Source organism: Podarcis bocagei (genome assembly GCF_964188305.1).
Source record: "Podarcis bocagei genome assembly, chromosome: 5".
NCBI lineage: Eukaryota > Metazoa > Chordata > Lepidosauria > Squamata > Lacertidae > Podarcis > Podarcis bocagei.
The window spans coordinates 51,173,310-51,188,473 of record NC_138129.1 but is presented as its reverse complement, the minus strand read 5'-3'; the positions used below and the strand labels follow the sequence as shown (position 1 = coordinate 51,188,473).

The window sequence follows — 15,164 nt, the reverse complement described above, 5'->3', positions numbered from 1 at the left end:
CAAGAGATGGTGGTGGCCACCTCCTCAAACGGCTTTAAAAGAGGATTGAACAAATTCATTGAGGACAAGGGTATCAATGGCGGACAACCACTTTGGCTATGTTCTACATCAGTGTTGGAGGAGGAATGCCTCTGAATAGCACTTACTGGGAATCACAAATGTGGATAATGCACTCCCATTCTGCTTGAGGGATTCCCATGGGCATCTGCTTGGTCACTGCAAGAACAGGACGCTGAACTAGTTCTGCCTTTGGCTTGATTCCACAGCCACATCACATGGCCTCATGCACTTTCTCTACACTTGGGGAACACCGATGAATTTTATGTTTTAATTCCAATGGCAGATTCCAATTGTAAGATGACAGAGCGCACAACCAACTTCTTTGCTGTGGCCATCAAAACTAGATCACAATTATTGAAGGGGAAATTAGTCCAAATTTTCTGTATTTTTACCTGTTTCTGGATTTTGTAATGTTCTTGCAAAAAGGGCACAATTTGTGTGCGGGGACAGGTGTTTTGTTCCCCCCTACCCCACTTATCTTGATACTCTTACAGTGTATTTGATGTGTATGGTCTGTAGACCAAATACACTTGACTTAAATATTCATTATGTAAAGTGTAGAGTAACGTGATGACTCGTTCAAAACATCTGCTGTCAGCATTTCCCAGTTCCTATATGCTTTAAGTCTCAAGCATTCATTACCTCACTGCAAACAAGACCATGAGGACTACACTCAGCTATCTTCTGGGTGAGTAGGAAATTGCTAGGCTAAGAAATCCAACGTAAGCAAGGAGAAATAGCTCAGAGAGAGAGCAAATGCATTGCACCTAGAAGGTGGCAGACTCAGTCTCAGTCCCTGTCATCAGCAGTTAAGAGGATCAGGTAGTAGCAGGCAATGTGAAATAACTCTTTTCTTCCTGATACCCTGCAGAGCTGATGTCAGTCAGAGTGGACAAACAGACAGACAAATAGTCTGACTTGGTTTAAAGGTGTTTCTTATGCAGGCAGATAAAAGTGAGCAACCCATAGAAACGAAATCTACATGCCAGTCAGTGCACCTGGCTGGTTGGTGGTTTGAGCCCACCTAGGGAAGGATTCCTACATTGTAGGGAGTTGGGCTAGATGATTCTCAGGGTCTCTTCAGATTCTATTATTCTAATAATAATAATAATAATAATAATAATAATAATAATAATAATAATTTTATTATGTATACCCCACCCATCTGGCTGGGTTTCCCCAGCCACTCTGGGTGGCTTCCAACAAAATATTAAAAATACAATAAAACACCAAACATTAAAAACTTTGCTGAACAGGGCTGCCTTCAGATGTCTTCTAAAAGTCAGATAGTTGTTTATTTCCTTGACATCTGAAGGGCTGCCTCGTTCCTACTGAGTCTAAGACTGTAGAAGTTAACACTTAAAAAAATCTATTGTAGAAGGTTTTGCAACTGAATTATTTGCACATCTTTATAATATGTTTGTTCCTATTGGGATAGCTCCTAACATCTTATAGGAAAGCAAACCTAGATCCGGTCCGCACTGAGCATTAGGGGTGGGGGTGGGAAAAGGATCCTTTCTGATCCTGGTATGCCACATTGAGATGGCCGTAGTTTAGCTTCCACCAGATCTATCCGTAGGCAGAAAGGAATCATGATGGGAGCAGTGCGAAACTACCTCCAGCTGTTAAGGCTGCCAGGGCTTCTATGCACTTGGGAGAAACCTGTGTGGCTCATTTTAAGGTAGTGCCTGTTAAGCTTGGCGTGTGCAAGAACTTCCATTGGGCCACAACACAACAAACTGCAATGAGGACCATTTAGCCAAAGCCTTCAGCACACTCTATTTTCAGCGAAAGTGGTAGACACATATGCAAGGATTAGCACTAGTGTAACTCAACTTCCACCCCTTTCCTCCCCCTGTATGCACCCACACAGCCCCCAGCATCTGCTTTGGAGGTTTGAGGGAACCCCCAGAATAGCCCCAGGGGGCATGTGGGGGGAGGGGAGAAGGAGGGAGGGCTTTCCAGCACACAAAGAGAAATCTTTGCCTTGATGGAGTGTTCGCTTTGGCACTGTGTTGAACACCAGGCTCTCCCAATAGCTCAGTCGGTAAAGCATGGCACTCTTGATTTTGGGGTCTTAGATTTGAGCCCCATGTTGGGCAAAAGTTTCCTGTATTGCAGGGGCTAGATAATCCTCATGCTCCCTTTCAACTGTACAATTCTATGATTCTATGATTAAGGAGGAGGCAGCGGCAGGGAGTTACAGCCCCTTCCAGAAAAAAAACACACCTGGGAATATTTCATAGAATCATAGAATCATAGAGTTGGAAGAGACCACAAGGGCCATCGAGTCCAACCCCCTGCCAAGCAGGAAACACCATCAGAGCACTCCTGACATATGGTTATCAAGCCTCTGCTTAAAGACCTCCAAAGTAGGAGACTCCACCACACTCCTTGGCAGCAAATTCCACTGTCGAACAGCTCTTACTGTCAGGAAGTTCTTCCTAATGTTTAGGTGGAATCTTCTTTCTTGTAGTTTGGATCCATTGCTCCGTGTCCGCTTCTCTGGAGCAGCAGAAAACAACCTTTCTCCCTCCTCTATGTGACATCCCTTTATATATTTGAACATGGCTATCATATCACCCCTTAACCTCCTCTTCTCCAGGCTAAACATGCCCAGCTCCCTTAGCCGTTCCTCATAAGGCATCGTTTCCAGGCCTTTGACCATTTTGGTTGCCCTCCTCTGGACACGTTCCAGTTTGTCAGTGTCCTTCTTGAATTTGAAGGATATCTATTTCAGTAAAAATGCAAAGGACCCTTTGGCATTTTAAGGATGAATGCATTCAATTTTGTGAGGAAGACTTTTCTGCTTTAGACATCTTTTTGCTTAATTTCCAAGCATCTGCCGTCTCAGCAACGTTCTGCTAAAAGAATCAATACAGGGCTTTCTATCCCAGCAAACAGGTGATTTTTAACACAAATTTATTTTGGTGTTTGGATCATTTTTCACAGGATTATCTCCGGATTTCTCATCCTCGAAAATGTAAAAGGTAGAAATTACTTCATCTGCTGCGGGATGGGGAGGGAAGGTCAGTGATAACTTAAGTTACTGCGGCTGTGATGCAGTGTATCTACGCCAGCTCATTTTCTTTGCAGTGAAAGCCTGCTTTTCATCATGTTGTCCCTTTTCTAAAGTTATCCATAACCACAGCAGCTTTTAAATTATTGAAAAATAAGGTTTTACAAAGCCCAGTCTGGGATGCTAGTTCTCCTGCGCTGCATAGAGCTCACTTGAACTTGTGGGGACAGGCTAGTGCAATTCCAGCTATGTCAATGTGTTTGTATACTCCATATTTTTATGGAACATTCAAAACATTTTTGCTATTTGTTGACAGCAAAAGTGGGACTATGCTGGTGATTTTCAGGGAGGGCTTCTCCCAGTGGCAGTAGTGGCAATCCTCCAGCTGGCGGCTAACCCCCCATCTTAAAGTGCCTTGTTCAGCAGCTTCCTGTTTTCACCATTTTCAATTTTGTATAATACACATATGCAAGTGAGTAAAAAAAGAAAGTGATAAAAATGCTTCTTCTTTTTTTAATAGGAGCACTTGGTCCACAGCAACAGCTCCCTGCTGCATATTGGATTCTTTTGGAATCGAAAGGTACATTTTGGACCATATCTGCAGCATTAGCAAATCATATGCTAAATAAACTGAATAGTGCACATAGCACCATGGAGTGGTGCCTGACACTAAACAGACACCAACACAGCAATTGCACCTGTTATAAATCAGCATATAAAGTCCATGCAACCATATACAAGTGACCTCATGGCACAGTGTAGATTGCTGTAGATTAGTAGAGCATTGGCTTGAATTTGATTGCCACAGAACCAGCTGCAAAAATCCATTGACTAAGCAGCATTTAGAATTTAAATATTAAATCATAACAAAAACCAGGACAGGATCGCCAGATTAGGATTCTCAGTCTCAAGGATAGCTGTCATCAAGTTGCCAGATACTGAGATGAAGTAAGTACAGTGGTACCTCGGGTTACATACGCTTCAGGTTACATACGCTTCAGGTTACAGACTCCGCTAACCCAGAAATAGTACCTCGGGTTAAGAACTTTGCTTCAGGATGGGAACAGAAATTGTGCGGCGGCGCAGCAGCAGCAGCGGGAGGCCCCATTAGCTAAAGTGGTGCTTCAGGTTAAGAACAGTTTCAGGTTAAGAACAGACCTCCAGAACAAATTAAGTACTTAACCCGAGGTACCACTGTACTACTTTTCCTGTCAAATGGAGGAGACTTTCCCTGGCCTCTTGCCATATTGACAGGCACTCCATGTGACATGATTTGGACACATGCCTGCTGACTTGCTAGTAGCGATGAGTGCAGCCATGGTCCACCGTTGTCATTGGCTCATGCTGAGTAAAGCAGGACGGTCCGGCAGGGGGTTGGACTCGATGGCCCTTGTGGTCTCTTCCAACTCTATGATTCTATTCTATGATTCATCTGCCACTGTGACTCAACTGACAGGACCACCATAGAATCATGGAGTTGGAAGGGACCCCGATAGTCATCTTGTCAAACCTCCTACAATGCAGGAGCCTCATCTAAAGCATCCATGACAGATGACCACCCAATCAGTGAAGGAGAGTCTACCACCCTGTGAGGCCTTGTGTGGATCCCAGATCCCCTCAATTGCTGCTCATTGTTTGGTCATCTACGGCCCTCTATCCTATCACTATGACTTAATCAAAAGCTGACATTTATTCAGAGGGAACCAAGGCAGTATAAAATAGAGATGGTCTGAAAATATTGCATAGAGCTGATCATTGTTCCCTTTTCAGATGAAAGTCATTGCACTAGTTAGTACTGCTTCTGCATGTTTGGCGTAGCTATTTGCTGGTTGTCCACACCTTCCTAAGTACTTGTCAATAAGACCTCTTCTGGATGAATTTGGATGAAAGAGGGACCATTTCTGCCCTTGAAACACACTTTTTATTTTCCTAGGTTTCTTTACTGGGCATGAGGAAGACACGGACTTCAATGGCAGTGGCATAGTCTGTGAAGAAGGATACAGGGTTATATCTAGGAAAAAGATTTACTGGTATATGTGTATAACACTGTGACGCCAGATGGCGGTGTGGAGTCCTGTCTTTCATCGATGTGATTTCCCTTCATGAAGTTTACAACACGTTTGACTGAAACGCTTCTTTAATGCGTCTTGATCCATCCTATGTTAAAGCTACTGTTCTGAATTTTCCCCGTGCTCTGCTTATACAGTGGTGCCTCGCAAGACGAAAAGAATCCGTTCTGTGATTCTCTTCGTCTAGCGGTTTCTTCGTCTTGCGAAGCAAGCCCATTGAAGGATTAGCGGATTAGCGCTATTAGCATTATTAGCGGCTTTTAGCGGCTTATCTGCTGATCGGATCAGCTGATAAGTGGCTTAGCGGCTTAGAAAAAGGGGGGAGGGGAAAAACCAGCAGGAACTCGCAAGACATTGTCGTCTTGCAAAGCAAGCCCATAGGAAATTCGTTTTGCGAAGCACCTCCAAAACGGAAAACTCTTTCGTCTAGCGAGTTTTCCGTCTTGCGAGGCATTCGTCTTGCGGGGCACCACTGTATATCACAAACTGCTGCAAACATTAAATAATGGATTTTTTTATTTTCCAGAAAAATTAAGAAAGCACTGCTTCAGGAAAACAACAGAAGGTGGAAGAGCCATAATCCAGTACTGTGTTTTCGTATCTATCTCCCATGTCCAAATTACAACAGAATGAAACTGGACAGACTACAGGAAAGTTTCAGATCCAGACAAATATTCCTTGTTTGGTTGCCTTATCCTTTTTTTGAAAAAAGATTATTTTGCATTTTTGTAGACGTAACATAGAAGAAGACACCCCCTTTCCATCACAAGAGTACCTCCAGAAAGTCAAGATGCTCCCATCTTTTCGATGCACCAGGATTCCAGAACCAGGCAGATGCTGAACTCCAAGACCTTTCCTATTGATATTAGCATTTTCTCTCTGTAACTTAAAAAACCAATATCTTTTTTAGATCTCTAACATTCCTCTTGCACTTTCTATTTTTCGATGGGACAGTGTGTGCTCTTAACAAAGCAATGGATGGAAGAAACACAGCAGAGAGAACACATCGCTATTATTGGAGCTACTCAGTAGTGCCTTGGCAGCACCACACTATTGGCAATAACTCTCTCTCTCTCTCTCTCTCTCTCTCTCTCTCTCTCTCTCTCTCTCTCTCACACACACACACACACACACACACACACACGTAGTGATCCTTGAGTGTGTGCTTGGGTTGTTGAATTGTGTGATAAATGAAGACTGTGAATGGCTATATTGGACTGCATCGGGGCTTTGCATGGATGGACTTTAGAGGTCAATCCCCTTGATCTAATGAGCGATTCATCTAACTCTTTTCCAATGCCAATTTGGTGTTATCCAGGACCAGTACACATGTGGGTAATCTGCTTGGAAACTGGCCCTTTTCAGTCCAGGATTCCAATGTGCTTTGATTCCAATGAATGTGAGTGGATTATTAGGAGCACCAACTAATTATATATTCCACTTTCCAAATCATACTGGTCCGCCTTCTGGGATGAATATAAGGATAACTAAGAGAAACTAATGGGAGAACAAGGAGACACAGTCCTATCCCCTCTAGCCAGTTTATGGCAACATGTGATTACCAATGAGGGCAGGCATGGGGAACCTGTAGCCTTCCAGATGTTGCTGGACTACAAATCCCATAATCCCTGAGCATTTAAAGCCCTAAATGGCCTCGGTCCAGTATACTTGAAGGAGCGTCTCCACCCCCATCGTTCTGCCCGGACACTGAGGTCCAGCGCCGAGGGCCTTCTGGTGGTTCTCTCGCTGCGAGAAGCCAAGTTACAGGAAACTAGGCGGAGGGCCTTTTCAGTAGTGGCACCCGCCCTGTGGAACGCCCTCCCACCAGATGTCAAAGAGAACAACTACCAGACTTTCATAAGACATCTGAAGGCAGCCCTATTTAGGGAAGCTTTTAATGTTTGATGGACTACTGTATTTTAATATTTTGTTGGAAGCCGCCCAGAGTGGCTGGGGAAACCCAGCCAGGTGGGTGGGGTATAAATACGGTAATAAATTATTATAATATTATGATTGTCCATAGTCCAACAGCATATGGAGGGCAACAAGTTCCTCCTTCCTGCATTAGGAGTACCTGTATCTCACACTGTATTGCACAGTAGTTGCTATGCATTATTAATACAGCATGAAAAAGAAAATAAATCACAAGAAATGAATTTAACATCTTTTGGTGTTTTTCTCCCCTGCCTTGCCCTTCCTGCTGACCTCAGAAATGGCACCCCAACTTCACTCACAATAACTGTAAGCTTTTGCACATGGATTACTACTAAAAGCTTAGCCTTGGGGAAGTTTATTAATTTGGAATTAACAGTTTTCAGGTCATATTTGCCAATGCCATGACCTGCAGGTTCTTTAAAGCAAATACTAATTTTAAAAGGACAACATTGGAGCTGCTATTTTTAGCTCAAATACATGGTTATGAATTTAAAATGCAATTTGAGTTACCGTATTTTTTGCTCCATAAGACACACTTTTTTACTCCTAAAAAGTAAGGGGAAATGTCTGTGCGTCTTTTGGCGCAAATGTGTGGTCCCTGGAGCCAAATCGCCATTGCCCTGCACTCCTGGGCTGCTCTTTGGGGGTGGGGCGAGGAGCCACGCTGCTCTGCCGGCAGCCTCCACTTTCCCCTGAAGCCCCAGCAAGGTTTGCAAGCAGCAGGAAGGCTGTGCGCTCCTGGGCTGCTCTTTGGGGGTGGGGTGGGGGAGCAGCAAATTGCCGCCTTTCAGTGCCCCCTAATTCAACTGCAAAGGCTTGATTGCCTAACTGGATTCTGAGCTCCATTTGAAGTTTAAAAATATTAAGTTTGGGGATTTCTTCAAGCAGCAGTTTTGTGGAAATAGTCATAAATACATGCAAAGCATCTCCACAAACCAGTAATCGTGAGCTCAGCTAAAACTGAGCAGGCATCTGGCTCAGGAACAGTTTAAACTGCACAACTGTAACCGGACATCCTGTGTGTTTGTGTGTGTGTGGACCATGTTCCTAGCAGCTAATCTTTATTGCTGAAAAGAGGCACTGATATTCCACTCCAAATCTATAATTCATTGTACAAATTCTTACAAGTACAGTCCACCTATACCAAACCAAAAACACTGTGTTCTCTTGGTATTGAATGGAAGCTATTTATCTGCCCTCTTTTCCTACTCTGTTCTTTGCTCAGTTATTCCATTTTGAATCTTCCTTTCAAAACAACCATGCCTGTTTTGAGAAAACTTCACAGATTTAGGAACTGGAGTGTAATCATTTGATTTCTTTGCTGTTCCTCCATACTCCAAGCACTTCTCATTTGCATAGCCCTGGTTTCTCTCCCTGACTATTACCATTCTTGATTAATAACAGTAAAATGCTCAAGTTTTAGTTTATGCGACGGCTGCCAATACTGACTTCCCAGTGATAATGAAAACAGCTACATTGTAATGGAATGTCTATCCTTTTCCCATTCTCTTCATTATATACTGTGGCTCACTTTAAAGCAGCAAAGTGGACAGGAGCCACCTGCTTTGCTGTTTTAAATAGTTTAGTACAACATTTGAGTCCAATTTTTTTTCCTTGTTTTCCAGCTCTAAAAACTAGGCGCGTCTTATGGTCAGGTGCGTCTTATGGAGCGAAAAATACAATGAGTTGCTGTTGCTTAAAGGTACAATTATTTGGCAGTGCCTTTGCCAGTCCAGGGGCCTCTAAATAACTTTTTAAAAAAAGCATTAAATTCCAATTTCGATAGAATTGAAGTTCAAAAACATACACTCCTGGTTTAAATGAAATTTATAACCAACCAACCAAACAACAACGATGAAATTCTTAGTGCACGACAACTTCAGAATGCCACACAGCTCTCAAAACAATATACTGAGACTTTAGTTATCTATTTAGCCAAGTTGTGCTCAGTGCCACAGTGTTGCCCAAATGCCACTATGATGCTGTGCCAAGCTAGCCCAAGACACTTTGCTGCCTGAGGTGAAAGACAAGAACACACCCCATTCTCCATTTAATGCACATAATTCAATATGACGGGCACTTTTATTTCAACACTGGTGATGGGGCAATGCCCTCCACCATATTTGAGGGCAGCAGGCTAGTTTAGGGGTCACAGGGCAGGCAGTGTGGCATCCAGAGCTACGCCCCTTAAACCCTCACTGCCACAATAATTGCTAGTAACCCTTCTGGTTTCTTAGGGAGGGGGAAACCCATCAGTAACTAAAATGGTCACAGTGCAGTGTGCATACAGAAATTGTTCCTCATTTCACACTCCAGTTAGATAAACAAGGAAGTTGTTCTTAATTGTAGAAATGGGGCTCGGAAACTCGCTCCCAAGTTAACTCGCTGCAGTTAATAGGGTCTTGGACAGGAGAATTCAAACCCCCACTGCCATTTTGGAGCGGGGAGGTTGCATCCTCATTGGCACTAGCCAATAAACCCCCCAAAACATGGTGCTTGAGGCAGGGAAGGGGTCAGGGATAGGGGAGAAACTTGAATTAGTTTGCATTTGTAGCCAAATCTATCAATTCTACACTTTCTGAAACAATGTGCAAACTGAAGCACAGCTATCCTTCAGAATTTTGCAAAAATAGCAATAGTGTTTACAAAAATAGCAATAGGAATGCGGTGGTCTACACCACTGAGCCTCTTGGGCTTGCTGACCGTAAGGTCAGCAGTTCGAATCCCCCCGATGGGTGAGTTCCCATTGCTCTGTTCCAGTTTCTGCCAGCCTACCAGTTTGAAAGCATAAAATTGTGAGTAGATAAATAGGTACCATTGCGGCGGGAAGGTAAACAGTGTTTCCATGCTCTCTAGCTTCCATCATGGTGTCCTCTTGCACCAGAAGCACTTTAGTCATGTTGGCCACATGACCTGGAAAGCTGTCTGTGGACAAACACTGGCTCCCTCGGTCTGAAAGTGGAGATAAGTGTCACACCCCAGAGTTGGATTTGACTGGACTTAACTGTCCAGGTGTCCTTTACCCCCCCTTTTTTTAACCTTTACAAAAAGGCATAATTATTAAAGAAAATAATACAGAGTATTGCTGTGGGAAATAATGAAGGCAGTGTTTAAAGGCATATGTATTTAAGAAAAATGAAGACTCATTAAAATATAGAGGTCACCAAAGACACAGAACAGGAAGTCTCCTTCGTGGAACAAAGGCACAGGACAACAAGTTCAAAACACGAAAAAGCATAATTTAGGGGAAAGTGTGCATGAAAATGAAAATACTAGTGAAAATATCATATGAAAAATGCATTATATTAAGAAAATTGCTTGCAAAATGTGAAAATTAGTCAAAAACTGCCTCTACAAATGTGTTTATTAAGAGAAATTCACACTAAAATGCTGGTGAATTTTCAGAAGGATTTTTTAAAATTGCAAATTGCTGCAAAATGGGGAGAGCCAAATGAAGATTGGAAGAACTGAAATTGACACATCCTTCCATCCCTAGTGGGGTCCTCTGCTGGATCCCATGCCAACTGCTGCTGGGACCACGAAACAGAGTAATGTGGAAAGTAGAGTCCACCCAGGTTTGGTATTTAGGCCTGTGTTTTTTAACTTATTCAGAAGATTAGTGAATGGTGGCTCAGGGGAGGGCATTCTCTCCCTATGTTGTGGAACTCTCCATAGAAGTGTGCCTGGTGCCTTCATTATATAGCCTTTGGCAAATTCTGAAGATGTGCCTCTATACTTTTGCCTTTGACATATTTTTTGGACCCACTTTATTTCTGTGAATCTAAGTTGTTTTAAACTATTTTTAAGATTGTGTTTTAATTGTTGCAACCTGCCCTGGGACCTTAGAGTAAAGGGTAGGTTATTATTACTACAGTGGTATCTCGGGTTACATACGCTTCAGGTTACAGACTCTGCTAACCCAGAAATAGTACTTCAGGTCATGCTCCGGTGGCGCGGTGGCAGAAGGAGGCCCCATTAGCTAAAGTGGTGCTTCAGGTTAAGAACAGTTTCAGGTTAAGAACGGACCTCCAGAATGAATTAAGTTCTTAACCCGAGGTACCACTGTACTATTATTGTTAATAATAAATGAATGAATAATGGTATAGAGTTAGGAGTGAGGTGGTGAAGTTGCTGATGATACCAAATGGTTCAGTGTGGTTTTTGTGAAAAGCTCCAAAAGATTCTCTCCTGATGGGATGAACAGTCAGTAAAATGGCAAATACAGCTCAGTGTAAGCAAATCATGTGCCCTGGGGCAAAAATTTTGAAATTTTGCATATACTCTCAACTGACCAGGAAAGAGATCTTGGGGTCAAAGTGGGGACTGAACCTGAATACTACTTATGGGAACTGTTCTAAACTTGTGGTTTCAGCATTTCTTAGTTCCTTTTTGCTTTAACTTCTAGTCACAAGCATAAACAAACCATTCATTACCTCAGTACCAACAAGACCATGAGGACCACACTCAGCTGCCTTCTTCTGGGTGAGTAGGAAATTGATAGGCTAAGACATTCAACATAAGCAAGGAGAAATAGCTCAGAGGCAGAGCAAATGCATTGCATGTAGAAAGTTGTTGATTCAGGCTGCATATGCCCCATATATTTTAAGGCATATTTAAAACATATTCGCCCCCAAATGATTCTGGGCATGGTAGTTTATGCTACAATTCTCAGCACCACCAAGAAGCAAAGGTTCTCAGGATTCTTCTCTCTCTCTCTCTCTCTCTCTCTCTCTCTCTCTCTCTCTCTCTCTCTCTCTCCCTCCAAGGGGATGTGCTTTAAGTGTGTTATAAATGCATGGTAGTATGTATGTACAGTTAGACAGGTAAGATACTAGCGGGTGATGTGAAATACCCCTGTTTTCATTGGAGAAATGTCAGAGGTTGTGCTGTTAGGACTGGCTTGTGCAGGAACTTTCAAGTTTCATTGTGATGCTGTAGAATGAACTGCTGTCAAGACCATTTAGCCAAAGCCTCCATCACACCCCATTTCCAACTCAAGTGGCAGACCCTGATATTCTGGGTGGTATTCAACTAAATAAAAGCACTGCTAGAAGGGTGAGCAGGGGACGCCAGTGGCGCTGCAGGTTAAACCACAGAGCCTAGGACTTGCCGATCAGAATGTCGGTGGTTCGAATCCCCACAACGGGGTGAGCTTCCGTTGCTCGGTCCCTGCTCCTGCCAACCTAGCAGTTCGAAAGCACGTCAAAGTGCAAGTAGATAAATAGGTACCGCTCCGGTGGGAAGGTAAATGGTGTTTCTGTGCGCTGCTCTGGTTCACCAGAAGTGGCTTAGTCATGCTGGCCACATGACCCGGGAGCTGTACGTCAGGTCCCTTGGCCAATAAAACAAGATGAGCACTGCAACTCCAGAGTCGTCCGCGACTGGACCTAATGGTCAGGGGTCCCTTTACCTTTACCTTAACCTTACAAGGGTGAGCACTAATGCAATTGGACCTCCCCCCTCCTACCCCTCTATGCACTGCACACTGCCCCCAACTCTGCTTTGGAGGGTTGAAGAATCCTACAGAAAAGACACAGGGGGAATGGGAGGGGAGGGGGGAACATTCTGCTGCATTGGAAGAAACCCTTGCTTTGACAGAACATTGTCCTTGGTGCTATGCTGAATACAACCCTTTATAATTATGATTAAGATGGAAGCGGGGAGAGGAAAGGGACAGACACAAACCTGGAACAACCAAAAAACATTAGAGGAAATCCGTTTCTGCAAAATGTGAAGAAGTCTCCGGCATTTTAAAGATGAATGTACAGAATTTTATAAGGAAGAACTCTCTGCTTTAGACATTTGCTGCCTCAGCTGTTTCTTTTTTAAAATAAAACTCAGTATGGGGCTTTCTATCCCGGCAAACAGCTGTATTTAACACCATTTTTAAAATATTGGTCCTAGGATTTGTTATTTGTCAAGGGATTTGTCTTGGATTTGCCGTTGTGCACAACGATGAAAGAGGTAAAAAATTATTTTCTCCTGGATAATATTTGGGAAAATGTGGGAGCAATTATTGAGTCAATTTTTACCATTGTTTACTATTATTTTAATGTTGTCGAAGAGGGCAATGTTCTTGGCCCCTACTGCTTCCAGGTATCCATCTATTTAAGAAATGTATTTAATCAAATGATCTATCAGCACAAGTGATGGTCTTGCAAAAGAGTACAAATTTTGGGAAAAGGTGATGAAAGAAATTTCTGAATAATAGACCTCAATCTGTGGTTTTAAAATATTTTTTATGGGTCAAATATAGTCTTAATATATAAATATATATTTTTAATTAGTAGCTACTTGTTTGACCATAACATAGGAACTGAAAGTAATGTCAAACTGCACATGCATTGTCCTCTGTACCAGACTTTGGAATGAAAATATAAGGGTGGAGAATTTCTGATGCATGGGTTTCACTTCAGAAGATGGCTAGCTAATTTGCAATTGCAAGATCCTGACAGAAAGTGAGATGGGGAGAATTAATATAGGCAGCAGTCAGCTCCTTAGCTGAAGCCCAGGGACAAAGGTTAATCCCCCTTTCTTTCCTTTATCTGCTGAATAGTCCATAGCGTTTATATGATGTGCACATCCTATCCTCAAATGCACTAGAACATAGTTCCATGTAAACATATCTTGTTTTTTTAAAAAATAATATTTATTAAAGTTTCACAGACAATAAAAAGTTTCAAAATTTAAACATAGAAAGAACTACAAAAATGGAAAAATACAAAGACAAAACACATAAGAAATACACAATAGAAAACAATTAACAAAAGGAGGAAAAAGAAAAAAAGGAGAAAAAACACCGAAAAGCAAAACAGAAAATTGATTAATATTTTCATGTCTTGTACTTCATTCACTAGTTTCTTGACCGCCTCACACCTCCCTTTTCGTATTCCAGTTCAGATATTTAATTCAGCAAATCCTTACCCTCTAGCATTTATCCTTAAGATGTTAACCTATTATACATATAAATTTTCCAATTGTCAATCCCTGTTTACATATTCTTAAAAATCTTTTTCCCAATACCCCTTATTTTCCATCAGACATCGTTTTAACATTCCTTAATTTTACAGTATTTCTGCAAGTAGTCTTTAAATTTCTTCCAGTCTTCGTCCACCGACTCTTCTCCCTGGTCATGGATTCTGCCAGTCATTTCTGCCAATTCCATGTAGTCCATCACTTTCATCTGCCATTCTTCCAGTGTGGGTAAATCCTGTGTCTTCCAATACTTTGCAATCAGTATTCTTGCTGCTGTTGTTGCATACATAAAGAAAGTTCTATCCTTCTTTGGCACCAATTGGCCGACTATGCCCAGGAGAAAGGCCTCTGGTTTCTTCAGGAAGGTATATTTAAATACCTTTTTCATTTCATTATAGATCATCTCCCAGAAAGCCTTAATCTTTGGGCACGTCCACCAAAGGTGAAAGAATGTACCTTCAGTTTCTTTACATTTCCAACATTTATTATCTGGCAAATGATAGATTTTTGCAAGCTTGACTGGTGTCATGTACCACCTGTATACCATTTTCATAATATTCTCTCTTAGGGCATTACATGCCGTAAATTTCATACCTGTGGTCCACAACTGTTCCCAGTCAGCAAACATAATATTATGTCCAACATCCTGTGCCCACTTAATCATAGCAGATTTAACCGTTTCATCTTGAGTGTTCCATTTTAACAGCAAGTTATACATTCTTGAAAGTATCTTAGTTTTAGGATCTAACAGTTCTGTTTCCAGCTTTGATTTTTCCACCTGGAAGCCAATTTTCTTGTCTAAATTAAATACCTCTCTTATTTGATAGTAATGAAGCCAATCTCGCACTCTATCTTTTAATTTCTCAAAACTCTGCAATTTCAGTTTGTCTCCTTCTTGCTCTAAAATCTCCCAATATTTTGGCCACTTGGCCTCCATATTGAGCCTTTTTTGAGCTTTTGCCTCCATTGGTGACAACCACCTTGGGGTTTTATTTTCAAGTAAGTCTTTATATCGTATCCAGACATTGAACAGTGTTTTTCTGACAATATGGTTTTTAAATGCCTATGTGCTTTAACCTTGTCGTACTACAGATATGCATGCCACC

At 42.1% G+C, this 15,164-nt stretch overlaps 1 protein-coding gene across 3 annotated transcripts in view; it reads left to right on the top strand.

Moving 5' to 3' along the window:
* The first annotated feature begins 729 nt into the window (after positions 1-729).
* Positions 730-15,164, top strand: part of LOC308586965 (adhesion G protein-coupled receptor E3-like) — a 36,375-nt gene continuing 21,940 nt past the window's right edge. The window contains exons 1-6 of one of the 3 annotated variants that reach the window (XM_081194168.1): positions 2,999-3,050; positions 3,600-3,659; positions 5,013-5,083; positions 5,675-5,745; positions 11,489-11,565; positions 12,988-13,047. In XM_081194168.1, coding sequence (XP_081050294.1) covers positions 11,535-11,565; positions 12,988-13,047 — 91 coding nt within the window. In that variant the 5' untranslated portion in view covers positions 2,999-3,050; positions 3,600-3,659; positions 5,013-5,083; positions 5,675-5,745; positions 11,489-11,534. Of the gene's footprint in view, positions 749-2,998; positions 3,051-3,599; positions 3,660-5,012; positions 5,084-5,674; positions 5,746-11,488; positions 11,566-12,987; positions 13,048-15,164 lie in introns of those variants that run through there. The other 2 variants (XM_081194170.1, XM_081194169.1) reach the window with 2 other exon arrangements.